The sequence below is a fragment of the Crocuta crocuta genome, unplaced genomic scaffold (assembly GCF_008692635.1).
Source record: "Crocuta crocuta isolate KB4526 unplaced genomic scaffold, BGI_CrCroc_1.0 scaffold113, whole genome shotgun sequence".
NCBI lineage: Eukaryota > Metazoa > Chordata > Mammalia > Carnivora > Hyaenidae > Crocuta > Crocuta crocuta.
In genome coordinates, this window is record NW_027530368.1 from 5,575,740 (window position 1) to 5,602,619 (window position 26,880).

General features: G+C 44.8%; 1 protein-coding gene across 1 annotated transcript in view; it reads right to left on the reverse strand.

Annotated features, from left to right (window-relative positions):
* ANTXR1 (ANTXR cell adhesion molecule 1) overlaps positions 1 to 26,880 on the reverse strand; it is a 217,487-nt gene that overhangs the window by 58,242 nt on the left and 132,365 nt on the right. Inside the window, exons 14-16 of the mRNA XM_077766377.1 lie at positions 11,919 to 11,960; positions 3,960 to 4,055; positions 3,272 to 3,439 (exon numbers count right to left, since the gene is read on the reverse strand). Coding sequence (XP_077622503.1) covers positions 3,272 to 3,439; positions 3,960 to 4,055; positions 11,919 to 11,960 — 306 coding nt within the window. The remainder of the gene's footprint in view (positions 1 to 3,271; positions 3,440 to 3,959; positions 4,056 to 11,918; positions 11,961 to 26,880) is intronic.

Below are 26,880 nucleotides of genomic sequence, written 5' to 3' on the forward strand. Positions count from 1 at the left end.
CTATTGTACAGAGGTTGCTGAGCAGGTGTTGCTTGAACTGCTCCACCAGCAGGAAGGCAGTGACCTTTCCCATGTCAGAGCAAGGCAGTACTGCTGAGGGGCTGGGCCCGTCCACCAAGATCACAGGTCTTTTCCATCTGGCCGTCTGGGGCCTCCTTGACACTCAGATTCCCAACCACTTAACATTAATCTGGCAGTTGCGTCCATGATAGAAACACGGAACCTAACATGTGCCTCCTTGCGGAGACTTCTGACAAATCGCAGAGGTATGGTCATAATCTTTGGCTAGGTGCCAAGGCTCCTGCCCTCAGGAGACCTCCTATATGGAAGCCGGGCTGGAACCTTTGCGGACAATTTCTTAACTGGGCTTGTTCAATCCCAGATGGCTGGGCCCCAGCCCTGAGGTTGTTAATTCAGTGCATCTGAGAATGTGCATTTCCAACAAGTCCCTGGGGGATGCTGATGCTGGTGGTCCAGGGACCGCACTAGGAGAACCAGCAGTGGGACACGATGACTACAGAGGAGGCTCACGAGCAGAGGCTGTGGAGGTAAGGGTACTTGGGGGGCCACAGAGGGGTGTGGCTTAGGGAGTTTGGATGTTACAAAGGGAGGTACTGGGGGGGAAGAAGTTTCACTGGATGAGAAAAAGCGAGCAAGTTGTGACAGCCCGTGTGCCTGTGAAAGCCTTTTGTGGGACTAAGTCATTCGGCCTGGGAATCTGTATTTTTAAAGCTCTCAAGGTAATTCTGATATTCAGCCAGGGTTGAGAACCTCTGTATACTTAGTATCTGGCAGTACCCAGCACATACTAGGTACACAACAAATGCTCGTTGATACTAATTCTGAATGTGTGTTGGGAACGATTTTAGATGTATACATCTAGTTGTTTATATCCCTATTTAGTTCATAAAACTCAGTCCTAAACCACCAGTTGGTGGAGAAATAACATTCCCTCAAGCAGAAATTGGACTCTTCACACAGAATTAATTTCTTTCAAAGTCCAAGATTACAGAAATGAAAACCTGGAGGGGTGCCTGGGTGGGTCAGTCGTTTAAGTGTCCAAGACTTCTGCTCAGGTCATGATCCCACAGTTTGTGGGTTCGAGCCCCGCGTTGGGCTCTGTGCTGACAGCTCAGAGCTTGGAGCCTGCTTCAGATTCTGTATCTTCCTCTCTCTCTGACCCTCCCCCTGCTCATGCTGTCTCTCTTTCTCTCTCAGAAATAAATAAAAAAAATTAAAAAAATTAAAAAAGAAAACCAGGTGGGAACCAACTATGTCATGTTAGTCACAAGGTACAGATGCCTAAAAAACGACATAATAGAAAATTCCCTTTCTTCTTCATCTCTGAGGTTCTATTTGGCTCCTTCCTGTCTGCACATGCATGCATGCCACTGCATGTTCTGCATTAGAAAATAATTAGAAGCAGCCAGCTGTTAGTCAAGCAAGCTACATCTTGCCCACATCTTTCCAGAGTTCAAGCCATTGGCTGGGGTGGGGTGAGGAGAGAGGGGGTGGGAGCACTTATCTTAAAAAAGAATCTCTTTGCTTTAAACACAGCAAACCAAAATGAAAATACACTGCAGACAGTGTGAGCACAAGCTAGCTTGGCTGAGAAGACACAACTATCAATGAAATGTCACTCCGTTGTTTAAAATGGTTATTTCTTTTGGGGGCACCTGGGTGGCTCAGGCAGTTAAGCATCTGACTTTGGCTCAGGTCATGATCTTGCGGTTTGTGAGTTCAAGCCCCATGTCGTGCGCTGTGCTGACAGCTCAGAGCCTGGAGCCTGCTTCAGCTTCTGTGTCTCTGCCTCTCCCTTGCTCATACTCTGTCTCTCTCTCTCTCAAAAATAAATAAACAATAAAAAAATGGTTATTTTTTTAATTTCATTGGAAAACTGCTGCTTTAAAATTAGAAATAACTTAGTGAATGATGAATATTATTTTTGCTCTTAGTGGAAGAAGGGTAAGGCCGTGTGGGGGCATGTGTGTGATGCGAGCTGGCTCTTAAACTAGGTCTTTCGGCTTGAGGCCTTGGAATTGGCCCAGTTTCTGTTTGCAGTCGAGAGACAGACCTTCTATGGCTGGAATTCCTAATAAGCCAAAGAGGTTTAAGCTCTGAAGCTATAGAGGGGAAGAGAGAGTAGGGAAAACAAAAGGGGGTGTGGTTTTGCTCTCAGTCAGGAAAGCTGAGCCCTAGATCCATGGCCAACACATGACACACTGGCGGGAAGCCTGGAGAAGGGGAACGGGCTTGTGTTATGGCAAGAGGAAGAGAGATAGGGCATCAAGGGGAGTGCTGCCATTTTTGTTAGATAGTGGAACTGTCTCCCAATGAAGTCGAGAAATGTTACAGGAATTTATGTGATCTTCTGGGGTTACTACCCCAGTCTTGACTCATCGTCTGCTTGCATTCTACTAGTTTGCCATGATGACTTAAGAAAAAAAATTTTTTTAATGTTTATTTATTTTTGAGAGAGAGAGAGACAGAGCACAAACAGGGAAGAGGCAGAGAGAGAGAGAGAGACAGAATCTGAAGCAGGCTCCCAGACTCTTCAGAATCTGAAGAGCCACCCAGGCACCCCTGCCATGGTGATTTTTAAAAATGTTTATTCGGGCGTCTGCGTGGACTGGTCGGTTAACCGTCCGACTTTGGCTCAGGTCATGACCTTGCAGTTGGTGAGTTCAAGCCCCACATTGGGCTCTGTGTTGACAGCTCAGAACCTGGAGCCTGCTTCAGATTCTGTGTCTCCCTCTCTCTGTCTCTGCCCCTCCCCCACTCGTGTTCTGTCTCTCTTGTGGAAATGAATAAACATTTAAAAAATTTTTAAAAATAAAATAAAATAAAAAATGTTTATTTTGAGAGAGAGCGAGTGTGAGTGGGGGAGCAGCAGAGAGAGAGAGAGAGAAAGAGAGAGAGAGAGAGAATCCCAAGCAGGCTCCATGTTGTCAGCACAAAGCCCCATACCAGGCTTGATCTCACCAACTGTAAGATCATGACCTGAGCCCAATCCAAAGGTCAGACACTTAACCAATGGAGCTGCCCAGGTGCCCCAGCCATGGTGATTTTAAAAAGCCTAGTTTCAACTTTGATAAGGTGGAAATAGAGAAAATAAGTACCTGTACTTTTAAGTCCATGATTTAAGAAATTTGTTCCTTTGTGATAATCTGGGATTTGGCTTGATATTTTATCATGTCAAAAGAGTCTGACTGTTACTAGGTGAGTGTTTTAACAGGAGAGATGATGGGTTTCTGAGTAGAAAGAGACACACCTTGATTGGCGAGTACCACTTCCGGGGGGAAGAGGGCCGACGCATGTTGTTGTTGAGATTTCGAGGTTCCGGGAATTCATACTCCTGCTCTGGCATCTTGACTCTCGCATTCTTTGCCTTTTCCAACTTAGCACCTTCTTCTGTGGAACCCTTTTCTCCCCAACGAACCTAAAATAAATAACGTATAATAGAACAAAATGACAAAATAAAGTATAATGCCCCTGGAGATGGGCATCGTATATACGTGTGTGATGTGCAATGTGAGTGCTACCCACTCCTCAGTTCCTTTGGGTTTTTAGGGCCAGGGAAGAGAAGGGTGTGGGAAAGGAAAGAGGAAGGTTTGAAGAGGCAAGGAGAGCAAGTCACACAGATGGATGTTTAGGGGGAGAACTGTCCAGACTGTGCGGACAGCATGTGCAAAGGTCCTGCAGGCCCAGGAAAGAACCTTGGACTATATTCCAGTGGGAGAGGAAACCACTAAAGTGTTTGAGCAGATAAGCAAATTACTGTAAATGGTGGGCAAGATATGGGGGTGCACAGTTTAAGGGGTGTAGCTGCCATCTCTCCATCTGATGCCTTATAATCCAAAACCCACCAGACCTCAAGTATGAGCTTTCACTAGTTTTATCTCTTTCCCATCACGGAGTAGTTGCCACATAGATGTGAGTACATGAAGCTGTGTTCTTACCTCCATCCTTTTAATGCCTCCAACGCCTCGCCCACCATAGTAAGAGGCATCTACGGTAGGCCACTTCTTCTTGGGCAGACCATCATCATCTTCTTCCTGCAAAGAGATTGTCATATGTGAAGGAAGCAAAACACCACACTTCAGCAAAGTGGATGGGAATCGACTGCCTGGGTTAAACCCCAGAGTTTCCTGGGCCTACCTTGGGGCAAGCCACTTAAGCTACCTGAGTTTATCTTCCTTATCAGTAAAGGGGGTGGGGGGGAGCACTACTACCTTGTTAGGTTGTAGCAAAATCCTGGGACCCGTTTCCTTCTGCATGTCTACTCTTTTATAGGGTGTTTCACCTAATCCCATCTACATGCTGATGACTTGTGTTTCTGTCTTTATCCCCGTCTCCTCCGAACTCAACTGTTGACTTGACATCACCATCTCTTCTCAGGGGACTAATAACCATCTCAATAGTACCATGTCAAAGTAGAGTCTCCCAGTCATTTCCTCATCTTCAACCTGTTCCTCCTGCAGTCTTCCCCACTGCCTGGAGTCCCCCTTGAATCCTCTCTCTCCTCCACCTCATCTCAATTTGCCAGCAAATTCTGTTGACCTTACTTGTAGAAGCCCCCACATCTGTGACTTCTCCACCTCCACCCCACCCCACCACCCTGGTCCCAAGCCCCCTACGCTTTCTACAGGATACTGCAGTAGCCGCCTGACTGGCTTCCCTGCTGTGCGCCTCCTCTGCCTACAACCCGTTCTCCACAAAGCAGCAGAGGAAAAGCCAAACCCAGCCCTGCCCTGTGAGCTCGGGCCTTGGCTCTCCAGCCTTCTTACCACACTCCATCTCCCTGTACTCTGGCCAGCTTGTCCTGTCTCTGTCCCTCAAAGACAGCACATTCCTGCCTCGAGGCCTGTGCACAAGCCGTCCCCAGACCCAGGAACGCCCCACTTCCCCAGGAACGCCCCACTTCCCCATCCCCTGCTCTTCTCATGGCTGCATCCTTCCTACCACTCCGAGAGGACTCCCCTGGACATCCCTCTAAAGCAGCCTCAGTCTCCTCATACCACTGGTCTATTTCAGTTTCAGTTATGGATCCTTCTGTGGCTTGATATTTATTTGCTATTGGTTTCTCCAGGATGGAGTGTAAGTTCCATGGAAGTCTCTGTTTACTCGTCATGTTTACCATTGCATTTTCAGCTTTTCATATGGCACCTAGTATGTAAGAGGCCCAAGAGCTATCTGTCGAATTTACAAACAAATTAAATGAAATGATTCAAATAAAGCGGTTAACTCAGTGTCTGCCACTTAGTTCAGTGACAGGAAGTTAGCGCTTACTGCATTTTTTAAGATGAAGGGAGGAAACAAGAGGAACTTGTAACTTGATGGATGGAAAAGAGGATAGTTGCCCAAACTGCTCCTTATCTTGGCACTGTAATTATTCGTGTTGAGGGGAGAAAAATCTCTACCATCTACAGTCATGGATGGGTGACGGGGTGGGGGTGGGGTCGTAGCATGATTTCCCACCTGGGTAAAGAAAGGAAGCTGTAAAAAGGAGTCTGCAAAGCAGAAGAATAACCCCAAGAGGCTGAAATTGCTCAGCACACGCCTGCTTCCCACAGCCTCTGTTGGTCAAGGTTGGAGAGTCAAGGACTTGGACTGGAGTCCTAGGTAGGGCCAATTCTATCAGAGGCTGGAAAGGGGATCCCACACAGGAGGCAAGGAACCAAGCAAGGACAAGTGGTCAGCAGTACAGACCCAGAGGTGACAAAGCACAACAGTAACACATGGAGACTGTCTAGGTGACTTGCTGTGCTTGGGACGGGAAGGTTTCTATTTAAAAAATTTATATATCTTGAAGGACATGATCACAGCAGACCAGAGGACTTGCAACATCTTGGCAGCTGATACTTGGGTTGGTCTCTCTGTCTCTTTAAAACAGATCTGTCCTTCTTCACCGTGGGACAGTGGGTCTTGAACGCAGAGTGGATTCTGTTGACCCTCGTATTCTAGGTCTAGGAGCTGGTGCACAGGAGGTGCAATAACCAGATACCGAATTCACAATAACTAGTTGAATTTATGAAGTCTTTACCATGTATGTGCCAGTCACTCTTCCAAGTGCTTGACATGCATTAACCTTTTAATCTCACAGTGGGCGGCATGGTAGGTGGTGCTATTATGTCCACTTTAGAGGAATAGGGAGGTTAAGTGTCTCAGGTCATCCAGTTTGTAGGTGACAGAGCTGCCTTTGAGCCCAGGTAGCCTCACTCCCATTTGTTTCTCAGTGTTGGCAAAGTTCTGGGTTTTGTCCTTTGGGTTTTGCTTTTCCAACCATTTGGTGGTATCAAATAAATGCTACTTTTCTACTTCTTCCCCCTAGTATCTGCTAATTTTGAAGATTTATGACTGTAGCGCATGATAAAATAATAAAATAACACCAAAGAGCCCCAAATAGTACGTTCACAGTATTTTACCTTATGACAGAATCTCAGAAGGCATAGGATGTTAAATCAAGAGCCTTACATATCTTACACACACGGTTCAAGTACCCCTGGAGGTGGGTGTATGTTTGTGTCCGTGTCTCATATATGAAATGTGGCTTCACTGCTGGTCTAGTGCAGTTTCTTTCCCAAAGGAGACAAATGAAATTATATCACCCAAAACTGAACATAGCAGCACCAAGGGCATAAGAAACTCCAGGAATAAAGCTGACTTATTCAGCAGGGAACTGAAATGGTTTCATGAGTCTCCTAGTTTTTTAAAGAACGGGAGTACAAATATCAGAGACCATTTACTGGGGCCTTTTCATTGCACAGGAGAGGACAGTCAGATCCAGGAACATTAAGGGACCAGTGGAATTGAAGTTCTGGTCCTGTTCCCTGATGCCTGGATCCCCTCCCTATTTGCACACAGAGCTGCCCTTCTTCACGCCCTCCCTCCCGCCACGGACTTGCTGCAGGCTCTGCTCTGCCCTCTCCTGAGCATGTGCAGCAGGGGCTGGCCTTCCCACAACAGGAAATGCCGGGACTTCAATCTGCTCCACCACGCCTGCCGTGTAATCCCCTGACCCGGGCTTGCCTGCCAAACTCAAACAACAACAGCAAAGACAACACAAAGGACCAGGGTTTGATCAACGGGAGAGTCAGAATTTCCCCTGCAGTTACCACGGCTCTGTTTACACATTCTAGAGACGGGAAGGTTTTGCAATCGTCAGAAGAGAAGGGAATCTTTGATGTGTCTTTTCATCTGCCCCCAAACCGGGGAGTAGAATCACAGTCCCCAGCAATGTCACTAAGAAAGTTGGCAGCACCTGTAGTGAATCTCTACCTCGAATGAAGTATCAAGTCTCTCTGGGGGAACCCCTCTCACACCGCCTTCAAGGATGTTAGCAGGGCGAGGAAGAACTTCCGGCACACAAATCCGGTGATTACTGGAGGACTGAGGGGATCAGCCATCTTGCTTTGTGCAAGTAGTAGGGATGGAGGGTTTGTGGGCTGCCAGCAGATGGGCACAAGAGAGTCGAGCTGAGCTGCCAGCAAACTGCCAGGGTCCACCTGCGAAGAGGGCCTCAAGATCCTCCCGGAAGCAGGAATGACACGGAAGATGAACTGTGTTGCAACTCACCCTTGTACTTTTAAACCTTTTAAGGCCCCTCTACGGATGGTCTTGTGCCAGTGATGCCGTGGGGGGAACGTAGGAACCAGGTTTGCAAGATGGTGTTTAGCAAATGAAGATGAGATATGGCCTAAGCAAGAAGCAGGAGTCAGTGGTGCCTGGAGAAACCGCAGAGATCAGGGAGGGATGCCAGTTTCCCACCAGGGGAAGTTATGTATAAATGTTAAAGGATGCGGTGGCCCCAGACATGTAGTTGGGGCCTGTTGTAGACTGATGTTTGGGTAAACGTGGCAGCACCATTACTCAGATGGTAGAGGCCCCTTCTGACCTGCTCGTCCTCAGGAAGCCCTGCTCCAAGAAGAAACAGCTCTAGACCACTGAGTCTGACACACACGTTTGGTTAGCCCGTAATTGGATTTGTCCTGTGCTGCCCTCGGACGCTGAATTTTGCCATCTTTCTAGTCATGCCAGGCTTAGATACAAGCACATGCTTCAACAATTCGTGGCTCCATATGCTTGGAACATCCTGCCTCTACTTCTTCTCATCTTTTAGAATATCGCTGGCATGTAACCTATTCTGTGAAGAGCTCCTTGATTTCCCCATGGAATTCACTGCTCTATCCTGGGCCAAACAAACTCTCAACCCTCAATTCACTGCACTGCACATACCAGTGGGAATGATCTATGGAAAGGGGAACGGATCTGAAACAGCATCGAGCCCAAGGAAACGGTTTCATTTCACATTTCATTGACTTGTAACACATCTTAAACCCTTATGATAAGCCCTATATAGCCACCAATAAGGGCCCCTTGTCTATTCCTTCATTTACTCACTCAAGCAACTGTAGTGGAGCCCCCACTGCTTGCCAGCACAGTGTTATATTTTGAGAAAAATAAAGACAATGGAAGGAATACAGCTGTCAACAAGATTGTCCACATTCATAGAGGGATATGTTTGGTGAGGGTGATGACATGAGTAAAGGACCAAGGCCACTGAAACTCCCAGGCCCATGAGGCTCTGGAGGGCAGACCCTGAAGTAGAACTAGCTGTCCTGTCTCATCTGAAGCCTTTGGGGATAAGCCAGAGAAGTCACCCTCAATGGCAGTCTTGGAGATGAATTCCTAGGAGTGCATTTGGCAAGTCAGAACAATCCAACAACACTTCTCTATGTAAATCCAAAAAAATCCCAACTGACTTGGGATTTTCCCTTCTGAGTTGCGTTTAACATGTCATGACCCCATATCCTATCTCTTCACATACACACAATGACTAAGGACAGCACCATGATTATCTTGTGTTCTTCAATGAAGGATAGTGTATTTACATTTTTAGTAGTGATGTGCCTTTTTCAAACTATTGAAATACAGAATATTGAATTCTGGGCTTGTTCTAGGACTTCTGCTTGGGGCATGTGTGTGTGTGTGTGTGTGTGTGTGTGTGTGCATGTGAGTGTGTACTTGATGACCACGGGAAAGAAGATGCCTAGCCGTAGCTTGGCCCTTCCCCCTTTCAGAGTGGGAGTCTACTCTGGCTGTCTGTGTAGACCTAGCTGTGAAGGAGTTCGACTTGTCTGATCCTAGACAAGTTGTATAATTTTTCCATATCTCGGTTTTCCCATCTAAAAAGTTCTTGCCACAGAGAAATTGTTAGGATGAGTGAGCATGATAATGAACCTAGAAATAAGTTCATTATTCAAGGCCAGGTGCTTATTGTTAATTGTATGCCCACCCACTGTCAATGCCTTCGATATGCATCCCTCTCGCTCCCAAACAGAAAAACCATGGAAGGTGATTTGAGAACAGAATAATGAGATGAAATACTCCATTACTGGATTCCCCCTTAAACTGCCAGTATTTGGGAGCAGCTAGAGGCTTTGTGAGGAATCCTCACTCCGCTGCCAAATAGAGAAGATTCTCAACCCAGGAAATACCCATCTTAGGTGTTAAAATTGAGCCTTCTTGCTTTTGTTGAGGTCTCCAAATTTTTCTTTGTCCTCTCTATATACAAATGTCTCACTGTTGGTTGCATGGAATCTTGAAAAGTCACGCCTTTTTAAATATTATGCATTTTGATGTTCCCTATTAAAGAGGACCACTGAGAGCTTGTTATAAAGTTGTGTTCATTCCAAGTTTAGCTATTTAACTAGAAGATGTGTCTCCCTTAGGATATGAGGCTTACAGAACTGACGAAAGCTTAGATAATTAATACTGAACTTGTTAACATATATGGCAGAGTGTTTGACCTCAGAGAGCTATTAATTGAGTGTTAGACACTGTGTTAAGCTCTTTGGGGATAAATCCAAGATTAATGAGATATAGAGCCTGACCTTCAAGTAGCTAATGAACTTAAACTTTGATGCAGAAGAAAAGGCCAATAAAATTCTCTGGGCATGCGGAGAAGGGAGAAATGAGAAATGAGTCCTGATGGGAGGAATCATAGTGTGTTTTGTGGAGATAATAGCACATGAGCTGTACCTGAAGGACTGGTAGGATTTGAATGCAGGGAGCTGGATGGAGAGGGTTCTAGAAGTCTAGATTCAGACTATGATTTTCAGGGCACTGTGTCAGATACTTTGTAGGGCTAAATTATGTTATCTGTTCCTGTGGGATTTCTTTCATTCTTTATTTTTTTTTCTGCTGAAACATAAGTAGGAAGGAGATTAGGGCTGCTTAATTCACAAGGCCAAGGAACTGTCTGGGCCAACACGCATGCTAAGTGATCTGCACAGCCTGTAGCCTGCCTCAGCCAGCCTGGAAGTTCCTTGATACCTAACACAACCCTTCAGATCTCAAGTATCCTGGGATTGTCCTTCTGTTTCAGAAACCAGGTCTGCCTTCTTCAGGTAAAACTATGACTTCTATAGAAATATTAGATGAAACTAGGTGGTTTTGGGTAAACCACACCCCACGGTTGTGTACCTATGTCCCCGGGTGCATTCTGACCACAGTGGCTGCTTCCAAAGCAGATGCAAAAGCAAATGCAGAGTCAGCACCAGAAAAAAGGGCAACAACTCCTTTAACTGAACATAATAAGGGGAGGGAACATTCTTCACCTCAGGGCAAACAGAGCAACTTCATCAAGCTAAAGCTTCTTGCCCTATTTTCCTTTGGGAATATAAGAGACAGCTGCACATAACAGAAACACAGCCAAATTGGAACCCATGGAACTAGCCACGGTGCTTTCTCTTGAAGGATTAAGAAAAGGCTTTTGTGGATGTAAAGAGGGTTTTATCCTCCCTCTCTGCACAGCAATGTAATTTCCTCCCTTGATTTCTGGGCAGAAAGTGAGCATTCCAACAATATGTGCTTTAATTGATTGCAGCTATTAAAGCTCTTGGCTTACATGCATATGGTTCAGGATATAACAGACTCATGGAAGGTTAACTTCAATCATTATTCTGTCTGTATGCAGGAAACTTGACTAAGGCATTGGTTAGAGGAATGGTGAGGGGGCAGTACTCAGTTTGCATACAATAGACCTTAGGGATTGAAGACCATAACCTTGAATCTTCACCTCTATATCTTTTGATCCCACTCAGTTTTCAGACCTGTACCCTGGTTTCTAAATTGGTGAGTGATGCATCCAAGGAGGCCTGTTGCTCTGAGAGTGATCAGAGGATCAGGAAAGCCACTGGCCAGGCATTCCTGCCCAGGGATTCTCCTTCTCACCATTAGCCTTTAATGCCTCCACCATATTCTACCCCAGGCCACGCTTGCACCAGAACTGCTTACTGGCCAATTTATGGTGGAGTCTAAGATGTTTTTCCTCCTTTCAAATGATGAGGATTTGAGAGCCGGCCAGGATATTAACATATCCGCTTCCAACTCCCCTGTGCGCCCCCCCCACCCCGCCCCCCATATATTTTTATTACTGCCTGGCCAATCTTTAGGCATTGTGTTACATTAAAGAAAAAACGGAATACTTCAGCATCAGGCTATTCCTTGAATCACTAATTGTTTGGAGAATGTATCAAATTTGCCCCGATCTCCATACATGAAGCATAGTCTCTGCAGGGAAAAGAGAAACCTAAAAGGTCTGTTTTAAAGGGAAAAGTTGTATTGATAAAAATATTTATATTTGCACCTCAGATTTTCTCTTTGCAGGTAGAAAACCCTCCCAAACTATTTTGTATGTGGCTGCAGTTCAGTTCAGTTTCTTGGTCAGTTCAGTTTGTTCAACCTTGGTTCAGAAAGGACCAAAAACTTCCCTCCCTGCCACCTCAGATGCCCTGGGAGCCTGGGCCTGACTTAACACCGTGCTGCAGGGGCCTGAGTCCTGGGTCAGCTCGGCCAGTTCTCTGCTCGACTCCACCACCCTGTCCATCCAGCTGCACCCTGCTCTGGTCACTTACCTCACTCTCCTCAGCAGGGGGTGGAGGGACCTCCTTGATAATCTGCAAAGGGAAAAAAAAAGAGAGAGAGAGAACAAGTCAGTGGAAATGTTTGGCCACCTGCTCTCCAAGAGGCCTGTCCTCAAGAAATGCCTTGGTAGTATGGCCATAATTACCACCACACTGGGCCCAAGCAAGAAAGGCTTAATCAGTGCCATGATGTGTCTTTCTGGCCAGAATAGCTCAGTTAGTTAGAGCATGATCCAGACTGAGGGTTCCATTTTCAATTGTGTCTGTTTTATATAGAGAAAAAATGTTCCACAAGTAAGTTTCATCTCTTATCCCATCTTTGCTATCTTGCAAATTTATTCACTCATTTATTCATCCAGTCATTCCTGCATCAAGTCATCTATCTACCCATCCAAACCACTACGCATTTAACAAAGAGCTACACCCAACAGAATTCAAGATAGTGCTGCAGCGATGAGTCAGGAATGGACCACACTCAAGCTACTGGCAGTCTCATGTTAACTGTCATGGGCCCCAAATGGTACCTATCCCAGGAGGGAGAATATGATGGCCAGACCTACTCCCAAAAGAGGGCAGCAAAGGAGGGATAGCCAAGGATTTCTTTTGGGGGCCTTGACGTTTAAGGGGTACAAAGATTTACATTACAATGTTATAAGACTGTATTCTGCAACTTCCCCAACATCAGGGCTGAAGAGAGATATGTGGACAGTCTGGGCAGGGAGAGCACTCTGGAACCCTTTCTAACCAATGTGAGGATGACCGACACATGGGAGGAGGATGGTTGGGTCACAGTGAGCATCTTCTCCTCCTGCTTGTCCCCAGTTTGCCCAGCCTGTGCATAAAAGGAAACCCCCTGCAGTTAATTATATTTAGAGTCTTTAACAAAGCAGCTTGGCCATGTCCCCTGGGGCTCCCTCCTCTCACCCCATGCTTATTAGAATTTTGAGTCCCCCATATACAGTTTTCTCCTTAGACAATTCTGGTAAATACAGACTTATTGTATATCTCTTGATGTTCTAGTGTTAGGGCTGCCTGGACCACTTTGTGCACGGATCCTGGTTGCTGACTTGGCTGCTTACTAGGCATCAAGGCCTTCCTCACCTTTCTGTCCCGAGCACATGTCTCCTTTGATTTGATGATTATTTGGGGACCTCATTTGGGCTCTGATCCCCACTGCTCTCACCCACACTACCATTATCTGTCATGTCATCTCTGCATGTTGAGACAGGCTACTGACTTGAGGTGGTAGAAACACCAGCCAGGGAATGAAGACTCCTGCCATCTAAAAGGATGGTGTTCAATTAATTAAGAGGCAGAGATTAAGGGCTCTGGGGGTTTCAAGCTACCATGGCATCTGCCCCCACTTCCTGGCCACTGTGGGAAGCCTGATGAAAGTCTTTGGAAAGCATGAAGCCGTGATTTTGCTCACCCACTCGACACTGGCTCTGAATTCCTAAAGGAAATCTCTGGGGGAGGGCCATCACTGACTTCCCCTTGTCCCAGAGACAGTGATGATTTTAAAACAGGAAATGCCCGGAAATTGGAGGGAGGAGTGAGGAGCTGGGGACAGCAATCTGGAATGCATCTCTTCTCTTAGGGCAGGGTTAGGAGGGAAGGCAGAGGGAGGGCAGGATATTTGGGAAACACGGGCGGATGTTGACAAGAGTGCTGTGGGCAGTGTGCATGGCAAGTATGCTGGGTATACAGAGGCTCTGTGCAGAACAGCCGGGCTTCTGTCTTCCCAGTGCTACCAGCCCCCTCCCTCACTGCATGGAATGCTGTGTAGTTGTCCAGTGTGAACCCCAGACCTGCCCTTTTCTGACTGTGAAGATGTGACAAGTCCTTGAACCTCCCTGAGCCCTACTGACCTAATCTGTTAAATGGGAGTAATGTAACCTTGTAGTGTCATGATGAGCAATAATGTTTGTAAAACATCTGGTACAGAGTGGGTGTTTAATAAATGGTGCGTGCATTATTAATCCCCTTTTCCTTTCTTTCCTTTCTCATTTCTCTGTCTCTTGCCATTATTGCCCCTTTATTAAGCAAGGTTTCATTTGACTCCCTGCATATACTAAATGACTATGTATGGTGGTTTCCAGATGGAGCAGCTCCGAGGCCAGAGCTTCATGAAATGAGTGAGACAGGAGGCTGACAGTGGTCAGGGGGCTTGAGAGCAACCAGGTGGTGAGCAACCATATACATGTAGGCACATGACAACAATCAGGATGTGCAGCACCAAGTGGCCTATCACTAGGACCAACCCAACTGTGGTTGCCATTCAATGTCACTAAGTATTTCTTGAATTCTACATCTCACAATGTGCAAAGGCGGACCCACAACACAATGCCAAAATATAAAATTAATTAAGTATTATCTGTAATCAGATTCCATGCTAACGCACTGTAAATGGGCACCCGAGCTTCTGGAAAAATGCCACCATGTTCAGGTAAACAGGATTAGGCACCTGCAATCTGGTCTTACTGCTTGGGTGTCTGGCTATATTAAGCGGGAATGAGGAAGACGTCTTCCCAGCGCTTCAAGCTCCACCACCACCCAGCCTCCTCCCCGGGGACAGGGAGCAGCTTGCCACAGGAAAGCAGGAGAGCGTTTCAAAGCCTGACCCAGACAGGCGAGGTTGAAGTCATGACATGATTATTCCAAGCCATGAAGCTGGAAGGACTGTCTGTGAGTGAGCCAAAGCCCCGTGCCAAGACCGGCACATAGGTCACCCAAAGGAGTGCTCTGCACATAGGCCCTCTCCACCTCTCCCTGCGGACGACCAGAGCCCATGCCTAGAAGAGCAGCTGGGCAACACGCTGCGTCACTCTTGAGCCTGTGGTACCACCACAGCCTTGCTGCACAGTGGCCCAGGGCCCACTGGATAAAACTCAAATGGCCCCACCTCCACCAGGCTGTTGTGATGTGGCCCCCACCCCTCCACTTCATCCCTCTTCACTCTCCCCTTCACTTTCTGAGCTTCAGCGTCTTGGTCACCTTCTTGCTCCTCCCATGTACCCCGTTGCTTCTCACTTGCAGCCTAAATGCTTGCTATCCCTCAAGCTCTCCTCTATGGGATCTCACATAGCCCAGTGTCTTTTGTAGTACTTTTAATTATAATTAACAGATTAATTCAACAATTCTTTGCTTCCAACTAGTGTGACTAGAAAGTGTTTATTTCTAACTAGAATGCAAGTCAGAACCAGTGCTAAGCATAGCCAAGAGTAGGCTTGATTTGACCCACTTCCCTTCTTAGAAGGTTCTGGGTGATTCCTCTTCATTGTGAGTGGGCGCATCAGGTCTTTCCCCATTAGGAGGGACACACAGAAGATGGTAAGGTTGAAGAGCTCCTTAATAAAATGCTTCAAAGGAGAATACCCAATAGACATATTTCTGGGATAACGTGGTAAAACTGAACGGCAGCACTGGGGGAAAACCTGGGGACATTTTTCATGCTTCTCCTCCAGAGGCCGGTAGCACTTCTCCACCCTGCTACCATCTTTAGCTTGGATATTTTGAATGGGCAGAAGGTGACCATTGCTTCCTTGGGAGAACTGCCCTAGAGATCCTTCTGTGGTGATGTAAATTCTGCATGAGGTAAAGGGGATAAGAAAAATGAGATGGAACACGGACTTATGAATTCTATTAGTGTTTCTTTGCTATCTGAGAATTTCTTGAAACTGTCTCTGCTGTGAATTGGGAGAAATGCCCCCTCCTTCTCTTAACAGTTTTAGTCATGTTTGTTTAGGTAGACATGAGATAGGGTTGGATTTGACAAAGGCTATTGTGTGATAAAGAAAGAAAAGACCAGGTAGAAACTTATTAAACTGAAATCTTACTGGCAACTTCTTACTGTGTCAGAACAAATTTAAGTGTTGTGTGCACCCCTGAGTCTGGCTATTGGAAATGGTAATGATGAAGGTGTGGAGGTAGAGCTGGCATGGTATGAAAACAGTAGGAAGATCATATATACTCAGGTCCTATTTGATACCTGGGAAACTTACTCTGGTCTTGTGAGTCAAGTTCAACTGTTTAGGTCTCTGTAATGCTCTCTTTTAAAACTAATTTTAGGGGTGCCTGGGTGGCTTAGTTGGTTAAGCATCCGATTTCAGCTCAGGTCATGATCTCATGGGTTCATGAGTTCGAGTCCCGCATCCGGCTCTGTGCTGACAGCTCAGAGCCTGGTGCCTACTTCAGATTCTGTGTCTCCCTCTCTCTCTGCCCCTCCCCCATTCATGCTCATGCTCTGTCTCTCAAAAAAATTAAAAATTAAAAAAAAATTTAAAACTAATTTTAGAAAATGTAAACATGAAATAAAGCACCTACTGAGTTTATTTTGCTTGTTTTTTTTCCCTCCAGAAGTATTCAAGTTTTGCTCCTAATTTGTATGTTTTGATCATTTCCACTTTGTTTGCCTTTGCTAACTTCACTGCTACCGTCCTGTGTGGTGGAATGCAGAATGTAATCTACCCAGTTGTACACACAGGCACCTCTTCCTTCTCCCAGATGAGAGCCACACTGGCTCACCAGATGTTCCACTTAAAGCTGTGAGTCAGCTCAACATGCTCATGAGGATGCCAGGCCTGGCTATTCCCGTGTGGTCCCCTACTCTGTCCCCACCACCACTTCACATTTCTCCTTCTTGTCTTTCCTGTCTCTTCTCCCTGTGGCAGCAAGCTGGCTGTAGGCTAAGCTGTACAAGCCCATTTTAGACAGATGTTCATCTCATGCCTCGAGAAGTGGGACAAAACAGGACTTCATTTTGGGTTCCCTTTCTCCATAAATTGTGCTTAGGGGCTCAGTCCTTACACAAGCTGGACAAGAAGCATCTCCCGCAACCCCCTCTACACTGAAGGTGTGGTTCTCTTGTTGCCAAGGAGACACTTCCTTGATACACAACCACTTGGGTTGTCCAGATCAAGTTCAAGAGAACTGCTTAAAAAATACTACTCTGTTAACAAAATTAGGAACATGTCCTCTAATTTGAATGAGCTCAATTTTAAATTTCACTGAGTATCAGAGTCACCTGGAGGGCTTCTTAAAACATAGATTTCTGCGTTGCGCTCTGCAGTTTCTCGTCAGTTGGTCTGGAGCAGGGTCTTTGCATTTCTAACGAATTCTCAAATGATGCTCATGTGCCCGGTCCATGGACCACACTGCGAATTATGAATTAGCTTAGTTCTAACAGCGCCGGCCTCAGGTTAAGTGTCCGACTTCAGCTCAGGTCATGATCTCACGTTAGGTATGCAGGGGTATGCTGTTGCTTCAGGTCAGACATACCTGTTGAGAGTTGCTTATGGCTGATTAGAAACACTGGCTTTGAAAATATTTCAGTCTACAAATTATCGTGTCCCTGTCCTATTGTCAGAAACTATGGGATCTTTGGAGCCCATTTATCAGCACGTTGGGGAAGATATGGAACTTTCTGGAAGAATCTCTCAGCTCTGCCTGCAGGCACTCTCTTGTTTCCTCTAGTGGCATTTGTGCTCATCTTCCTGCAGAGCTGCCAGGGCCTGGATTCTTGGACCCAGCCCTGGAGCAGTCCCAGCCACATAGTTCCCTGGGAGTTAGGGACACAGATCGTAGCTTTCGCGGTCTGCACTGCCAGCAGTTAACTCACTGAACTGTTCATCTTTGCATCTTTCTTCTGCACTGGACTCTCAGCCCCTAGAAGGCATGGGGTTCTTGGCCATCTTTTATCTCCTGGCACATAGCCCAGTGCTTGTTACTCAGTCACTAGTTCTGGGAAGAATGGGTATGCATTCCTCTGAGGAAAAGGTAAAGAAATAATTCCTCATCATTCTAAACTTCCTTACTTCTCAGATAAGCACTTCAGTGATTCAAGATTCAGGACTGGTCTCTCAACTGTCCATATAAATGCTTCTTTTGCAGCTAATATGCTAACAGTGCCAATTGCTGAGAATAGGTTGTGACACTTGGACGCATCATGAGGCTCTCATTAGGGTCATAGCTTGGATTTATATTAATTACAGTACTTTATTGGCTACATCTATACCCCCATTCTATTCCCTAGCTCCAGCCTGCAAGTAAATTCACTTGCCTGTAGTTAAAGAATCCACTTTCCAAGCATAGTGTCCCAAACTCAATTTCTATTAAGGCTTCCGGAAAATTTGATGGTGACACATGCAGTCTCTTTTGTTACAATACAGATATGTCATATGTGAGTCTGTTCATAGGTGGTAGGTAAACCTGGCATAAAATCAGTAAGCTATGAGATCAGTGTACCTCAAAATCAGACTTTTAATGAGGTAAAGGAGGATATATGTATATTTCATTATATAATATATATATTAGGTTTTTAATGTTTATTTATGTTTGAGAGATAGAGACAGCATGAGCAGGGGAGGGGCAGAGAGAGAGGGAGACACAGAATCCAAAGCAGGCTCCAAGCTCTGTGCTGTCCGCACAGAACCTGACACAGGCCTTGAACCCACAAACTGTGAGATCATATCCTGAGCCGAAGTTGGACGCCCAACTGACTGAGCCACACAGGTGCCCCTATGTTAGTTTTTTTGTGTCGTAAAAATCACCTAACATAACATTAAACATAGTAAAGTGTGAGGGGATTCTATTTGGTGCCACTGAGTAGCATCAGGTGAATGTGAAGATGCTGTCCAGCTTCCAGCAGTGGCCTGGGAGGGACACACAAACCGCTACACACCGGATCTGCGCTCTCACTTCCATTTACCTTTGTTCAATGCAAATTATATTTGCTCCTGAGCTTATATACTTTTCCTCACCAAAGCGTTTAATATAGCATCCTCAACACCCGTGTGTGTCCTGGTCAGAAGAATCCAGGGATTGGATGAAGGAGGAGAGGCTTAAGCGTGTGGAGGAGAAGCTTGTGAGGAGATGAGAGAAGATGGGGCATCCTGTGACCAACATGAGTAAAGGTGCCCACACTGAGCTTTGTCAGGGGCCACACTGAGGAACCAAAAGAAAGGAGAATGGAACTCAATGGGAGCCATCATTTGCTTTAAAGAGGATTAGAGGCACGTGCCATAGATTGAAGAAAAGGTTATCACATCGTGAGCAGCAGAACAGTACTTTCATGGTATTAGGTCTGACTTGAAACCACAGAAATTGTCTTTTTTGTTATGAAAAGAAGAACCTGGCAAAACAACAAAAGCTGGACTCCTCTATTTTAAACTGGTGCAGAAGGAATAACAAGACAGTGAGTCACAGCCGTCCACCTCTGGTGTCGTGACACTTTGTCCCAAGAATGTCCTTCCTTCCGTTCTGCCTCCATAACTCAAAGCCACAGTGCTACATCATACTCACACGCACTGGGAGACTTCATGAGTTTATTTTTACAAATCAAGGCAAAGTGGTATATTTACTGTAGCATAATCTGAATGAAGAATCTAAGATGCTTAAAATAGTGGAATTTTGTTGGGTTTATTATTCATTTTTTAAAGTGCATCTTTTTATTAGACTACACAGTTTTGAATGCTCTCCTCTGAAGTCACTTCCCCCATTAGTCCTGTTATTTTCATGCGGCCCAAATTCCATAATGCAGTGATATTTTTAGGAACACATGTTATAGGAGAAATGGTGGTATTTAGAGAACTTTCCATGTACCTGGTACTTAATTAACCATTGTTAACTTTGGAGAGAACAAAGGAACCGCTAACTGGGCCTGACTTCCTTATCTGATTTCTGCTCTTTGTGCTTTCCATGTGTATTATAAAGCCTCAAGGAATCTGAGTAAGAATATTCCTTGGGTATTTGGTAATTTGGGATTGTGAGCTCATGGGTAGTTTGCATTTACCTATGGGAATCCTATGAGGATTGCCTTGAGGGATCAACCTGCCACAGAGGATTCGAATTTCCTTCTGCAGATTCCTAAGCACTTCCAAACTGACAACTTTTCTCAGCTTGCAATTTACAGAACCACAGATAAGACACATTTGAACTCTGAAACTGAGAGATTATGGTTTTGAGTTCTTAGAGACATACATATACATACATATACACACTCACCAAGCCCATGGCCTAGCCTTATATACAAGTTTCCAGCTTTAGGCAGAAGACTCCATTCTGACTCCCAAACTTTTATGTAAGTCTATTCAACCAAACGTCTAGGTTATGGAGATCAGAACATCTTCCCCTTCTAGGACTGTCACTACTTTAGGGTCAGCAAACCATCTAATTTCCAGATCCTGGAAATGTCCTCTGTTTTCTGATGAGCCTGGATATGTATTTGAAACAACTTTTATTATATTTTTTCTAGGAATATTTTTCTATGTTTTGCTATGTAGTTCTCACTATATCACCATTAAGGGTAATTTATTTTTCACAAATGATTGCTTCTTGCATGCTCAGAGGGGTTAGCTCAAATAAACATTGTATGTAGATGGCTAAAGTTCTTTGGGTCCTTAGATTTAAAACACCGCTTATCTTGAGACTTCTGGGTTGATCTCTTAGCACTAACTCTTCTGCTGTCTCTTGGCCTTATAGGTTCTGGGTGAGGAGAAGCTATCAGAACAGAGCTATGTATACAGTCAAGCTCTGAAAGCCATCTGACCAATTTCACAGATAGAAGGGGATGCTTGCTCTCATGCTTTAAATTCTAGACTTCCATTCTGATACCCAAACTTTATAATAACTATTCTTCTAATTAAAGTTAAAAAAACAAGGGAAAAAGGGCAACCTGATGTGGAAAACATTGAGGAAAGAGGATTTGCTAGCTAATGGCAGAGAAGTCAATCTTTCTACTATATGAACAACATACATGTAATAGAAACTTCACAGCTGATTGGAGTGGGTTACTGCTGTCCAAGGACTGCCTGGACCCAGTAATTTTACCCTATTGTTTAGCAAAGCTAGTGTCAAGGGTGTTAATCTAGAATGTAGTACAAGAAATTTTCAAAGAAATGAGGTCAATTTTTTCCTTTTTTTTGTATTTGGAACTCAAACTTCCAACTCATTTGGTTGGAACTCCCAACTCGTTTCTCTCTCTCAAAAAAAATTTTTTTTTCTTTTTTTTAAATATTTTATTTACTTTTGAGAGAGAGAGAGACAGCATGAGCAGGGGACGGTCAGAGAGAGAGAGGGAGACACAGAATCTGAAGCAGGCTCCAGGCTATGAGCTCGCTGTCAGCACAGAGCCCGACGTGGGGCTCGAACCCACAGACCGTGAGATCATGACCTGAGCTGAAGTCAGACGCTTAACTTACTGAGCCACCCAGGTGCCCCCCCAAAATTTTTTCTTAATGTTTATCTATTTTTGATGATGAGGAGGAGGAGAGAGAGAGAGAGAGAGAGAGAAAGAGAGGAAGACATAGAATCTGAAGCAGGTTCCGGGCTCTGAGCTGTCAGCACAGAGCCCAATGTGGGGCTCGAACTCACAAGCCATGAGATCATGACCTGAGCTGAGGTCAGATGCTTAACCAGCTGAGCCACCCAGGCACCCCCAACTCATCTCTCTTAAGACTCATCTCCCTAATTTGCCTTAAAAGGGCAAATGTCTTGATAATTAAACTGAGACTAGTGAGTGGTAGGCATTTTAACATTAGTCAATCAGGACTATGTGGGTTACGTGGTAACTTAAAAGAACACCTGTGTATACTCTCCATTAGATGATATGTCACCATCACCACAAAACTCTATTAAGTGAAAAGAAATCCATGAATTCAGATTCTCTGAGGCTTGGAGGAGTGTCTGGTCTGCCTGAGTTATGTGCAAGGTGATTCCAGCAGCGAGTGGTGCCTACAGGATCCGAGCAGGCCAGGAAAGAGGCGGCCCCGCAGAGCTAGGAATCTGCTCTTTTATGCTGCTTGAACATCCTCTAGGACTGTGTTTCCCAGACAGTATTTGGTAGAATACTAGTGCCCTTCCAAGTGTTAGTACGTTAGTAAGTATTTGGAAGGGTGGGGGGATAGGGATAGGCTAAGGAAGGGTTCCAGGGTCAAAATAAGTTTGGAGATCCACAACGCAAATTATCTTATGAAACACTCTGAGAAGTCCTGCAGTGAAGACAGTTATTCAATATAGTTTAATAGTGTCTTCAGGCTTACTGTCTAAATACTCCTGTTCCGAAGCATACCTATTCACATCTTGTAGGTACTATAGTTCCACGGATGTAGTTTGGCCATGCTGTCCCTGATTACTTACATCATACGATCCTCTGGTCGTTTTGATGTGTACTCAGGTTTGAGAACCACAGGCCAGGGAATCCCGAAAGGGAGGAACAGATTTACTTACAGGAGGTAAGAATATAAAGAAGCCACTTTAGAGACAATACGGTTCCAGTTTTTAAATTTTACAAGCAGGAAAGTTAAGGTGGAAGGATTTGCCCAATCCTGTAAGTGGAGAGGAAGATACCTATTGGAACCCAGTTGTCTGTAAGGACAGCTCACCTCTTTTCATTTCACCCAGCAAGCATGAGGATGGCAGTGGCTGGGTTATAAGGCAAGTCACAAGGCCAGCCTGGCAGGGATGAGGGAAGCCACGAAGCAAGGCAGAGATGACAACAGACTGGGTGTGTGTGGTGTGTGGTATAGAGCTGCAGGGGTGAGGGCAGGCTGTGACAGAGATCTGTATGCTCTTGTAAGCTGCAGAGTGAGGAGTGTCCAGATGGCAGCGGGTGGAGGCTGGAAAGGGACCTAGAGAGCAGGGTGAGTCTAGGCCCGAGATGCACGGCTGTTGGCACCAGTCAGGTTTCTATGCAACAAACTATCAGGAAATCCCTTTGCTGATGTTAAGCTTGGCTGCTTGGCCCTACAAATTAAATGTTATGCTTTAAGGTGTGGAAAGCATTATTTGAAGACTTTATTTTTATTTCAATAAGGCATATCAAGTTCTTGATTAATTCTTGTCCCTTGCAAGTTGTCACTGGAGATGTCCAAGGGACTTTGTTAAAGTGTTCTTGAAATTTAATAAAGTGAATGAAATATGATCTTTTTTATAGTGATTTAAAAATTGTTCATAAAGGGGTGCCTGGGGGGCTCAGTCAGTTAAGCGTTCGACTTTGGCTCAGGTCATGATCTCACGGTTCATGGTTCGAGCCCTGAGTCGGGCTCTGTGCTGACAGCTCAGAGCCTGGAGCCTCCTTCGAATTCTATGACTCTCTCCCTCTCTGTCCTTCCCCAGCTCACACACTCTCTTTCTCTCTCAAAAATAAACATCACAAAAATTTTTTAAAATTGTTCATAATATACCTACAAAGCCATTAAAAACAAAACAGAGAATTTTGCTTATATAGGGGAAAAATTCTGGATGCATGCACACTATTGTTTCCCCACAAACTGAATAAAAATATTTGCCTTTATAGGAACAGAAATATAATGACTTGATTTCACCTAAATAGAATTGTTTAATTAGTTAGATTTCAGAAGATCAGAAAAATTGTAACTTTATAGCAGGGAATCTCTTTTTTCTTTCTACCTGTGATTAAAAAAACACATAACCTAAAACTTATTATCTTAACCATTTTTAAGTGTACGGTTCAGTAGTGTTAAGTAAATTCACATTGTTGTGCAACCAATCTCCAGAAGTTTTTTAAAGATTTTATTTTATTTTATTATTTTTTAAAGTTTGTTTATTTTGAGAGAGAGTGTGTAAATGGGGGAGGGGCAGAGAGAGAGGGAGAGAATCCTAACCAGGCTCTGCATTGTCAGCACAGAGCCCAAAGAGGGGCTCGATCTCATGAATCGAGATCATGACTTGAGCCAAAAGTAAAACTCAGATGCTCTGCCAACTAGCCACCAAAGCACCCCTAAAATTTTATTATTTTATTTTTTAAAAAATGCTCTTTTATTTATTTTGAGAGAGAGAGCATATGGGAGTGAGCAAGAGTGGGGGAGGTGCAGAGAGAGAGAGAGAGGGAGAGAGAGAATCCCATGCAGGCTCTACACTGTCAGCATAGAGCCTGATGTGGGGCCTAATCCCACAAACCGTGAGATCATGACCCGAGCTGAAATCAAAAGTCAGATGCTTAACTGACTGAGCCACCTCAGTGCCCCTTTAAGATTTTATTTTTAAGTAATCTCTACACCCAACATGGGGCCCAAACTAACAACCCTGAGATCAGGAGTCATATCCTCTACAGAACGCACCAGCCAGCTGCTTCACCAGAATTTTTCACCTGGCAAAATGAGTCAAGATCTTTTTACTTGGGATTCCTGATATACCATTAATCTCCCAGTAGGAAGTGGGCACATTTCTACATCTTATTTAAGAAACTGAGGAGCACCTGGGTGGCTCAGTCGGTTAAGTGTCCAACTTTGGCTCAGGTCATGACCTCATGGTTCGTGGGTTTGAGCCCCGTGTTGGGCTCTGTGCTGACCGACAGCTCAGAGCCTGGAGCCTGTTTCAGATTCTGTGTCTCCCTCTCTCTCTGACCCTCCCCTGCTCACACATTCTCTCTCTTTCAGAAATAAAATTAAAAAAAAAGAAAGAAACTTATATAGATGTCTTTTGTTATGTAATTTGATACATATAAAACATTACATTGCAACATCCATGTAATTTATGAAATGCAGGACTGCCTGAATTTTCTAGGATAGTTTAGTGCTCTCATATCACTGATTCATTGCTGACCTTTTCTCGCTACACATTCAAGCCATTGAAAACATTTACTCTTCTATTTCAGCTATTTTTTCCCATGATTCTCTTCTCATTGAGATTTCTTAATCTTCTTTTTAAAGTTTAACTTAGAGATTTCAGTAACATTGGGCCAAACGTACGAGTAGATGGAGTGGCTACTGCATGATTTAAAGGGTTCCGCAATGCCCCTTGTGAAGCTGAGGCAGGGCTTTATTTCTTTCTGGTAAAATATTGACCCTTCAATTCCCTTTTTGAAAATGCAAATAAGTCCAGGGTATATATAGTCCAATGCCTCTTTCCCTTTCAGTGTGGGTGGTTTTGGGCCAGTGAATAAATGTAGAAATCTTAGAAGCCAAAGGTTTATACCTGGGGATTCTGAGGGCTGATTGGGAAAACACTAAAAAGTTTTGATTCAGGATCTACTTGGCCAGTTACCTCTCTCTCCATTAGTCATGACGGATAGACTATAGTGTGCGGTGTGGGCAGGAAGTCACCCCGGGTTTCCTCTAGCTGGAAGACAAGAGCCCAGAGGGACCGGGGTCCTTTAGGAAAGACAAAGTACAATGGGCAGCGCTGGTCACCCTTCACATTTCTTCTGCCAGACAAGGCCGGCAAGAAGCAAGGATGCTGAGGCAGAGGGCAGGCCTGATGGTAACCACTATGTCTGGTCATACCGCTCACTACATTTTAAAATGCTCTTTATGATCAGTAAATAGCAACCCGAATGCCTGCCCTTCTACCCCCAGCCACCCTCCAGGATTTTGTGGACTACCCCCCACCGCTGCCCCATATCCAGCCACTAGAGGGTTAGTATTTGGCTCAGAGGGGATGGAAAGCCTTGCAGGCTGTTAAATGGTTTCTATAGCACTCCTGGAGAAAACTTTGCAGCAGAGACAAACCTCTTGTACCTCCCATTTCACCAGACCCTTCTGCTCCCTGGCTGTTTCCCATCGTCACGATGCCCCTTTAGTACCTGGTCACGGGGTGTTTCCTGCTCTTGGGACAAGGCAGGGGGAGTGACGGAGGAAGCTTTCAGGACCATCATTTACAAGGAGGCCCTCCGCTAGTCCCCGAACTGTGGCTGGGGCGCTGTCCCTCAAGGGAGAGAAACTTCCTGCATCTTCTGAACCGGGGTTCTGGAATGGGGTGGGAGGTGATGTTTGCCCTCCTTCCTGCATACTCCCTTTAGACAACACATGACCTTATCCTGTTGCCTCGGATCTCATCACTCTCCAAGAAAGCCACTGCTCAACACGTAGTTTTTGGGGGCACACCAAGCATCAGAGCCCTGGCCAGCTTTCAGAAATAGGGGTGAGGGCAGTTTTTATCCATATCATAAACAGGAAAATTAATCTCCAAGATCTTCCCTTGTAACGAAATCCTTCGGGACTTACAAAATCAGATCACATTAAGACATTTTGGCTGCTCTCCAAAGCAACATGGGCTTGACCAGAAAAATTCATTGAAAAATATTTTGAATATTGCAAAACAATCTGGCCTTGGGTGACACTGCTTCCAGTAAGGAAAGACATTAATTCAGAGACATTTATCTGGAAATTAAAACCACAATGAGATATCACCTCACACCAGTTACAATGGTCAGATAGCATCAAAAAGACCAAAGATAACAAACACTGGTGAGGACGTGGAGAAAAGGGAACCCTTGTACACTGCGGTCAAGAATGGAAATTGGAGTATGGGGGCTCCTTAAAAAATTAAAAATTGAACTCCCATAGGATCCAGCAATCCCACTTCTGGGTATATCTCCAAAGGAAATAAAATCATTATCTTGAAGAAGTATCTGAGCCTCCATGTTCATTGCAGCAATATTTACATTAGCCAAGACATAGCAACAACAAGTGTCCAGTGATAGATGAATGGGTAAAGAAACTGTGGTACACATATATAATGGAATATTATTCAGCCACAAAAAGGAAGGAACTCCTGCCATTTGCAATAGCTTGGGTATAACGTGAGGGCATTATGCTAAATGAAGTAAGTCAAATGGAGAAAGACAAATACTGTGTGATGCCACTTGTATGTGTAATCTAAAAAAAACCCAAACTCATAGAAACAGATCGGATTTGTGGTTGCCAGGGGTGGGGTTGGAGAGGTGGGGAACTGGGTGAGGGGGTCAAAAGGTACAAACATCCCAGTATAAGATAAATAAAATCTGGAGGTGTAATGTACAGTATGGTGACCATAGCTAACAATACGGTATGGTATATTTGACAGCTGCTAAGAGCTGCTAAGGGAGAAAATCTTACAGTTCTCATCACAGGGAAAAGAATTTGTGACACTGTGAGGTGATGGATGTTAATCAGACGCATTATAGTAAACATTTTGCAATATCAGATCATTATGTTGTACACCTTAAACTTATGCA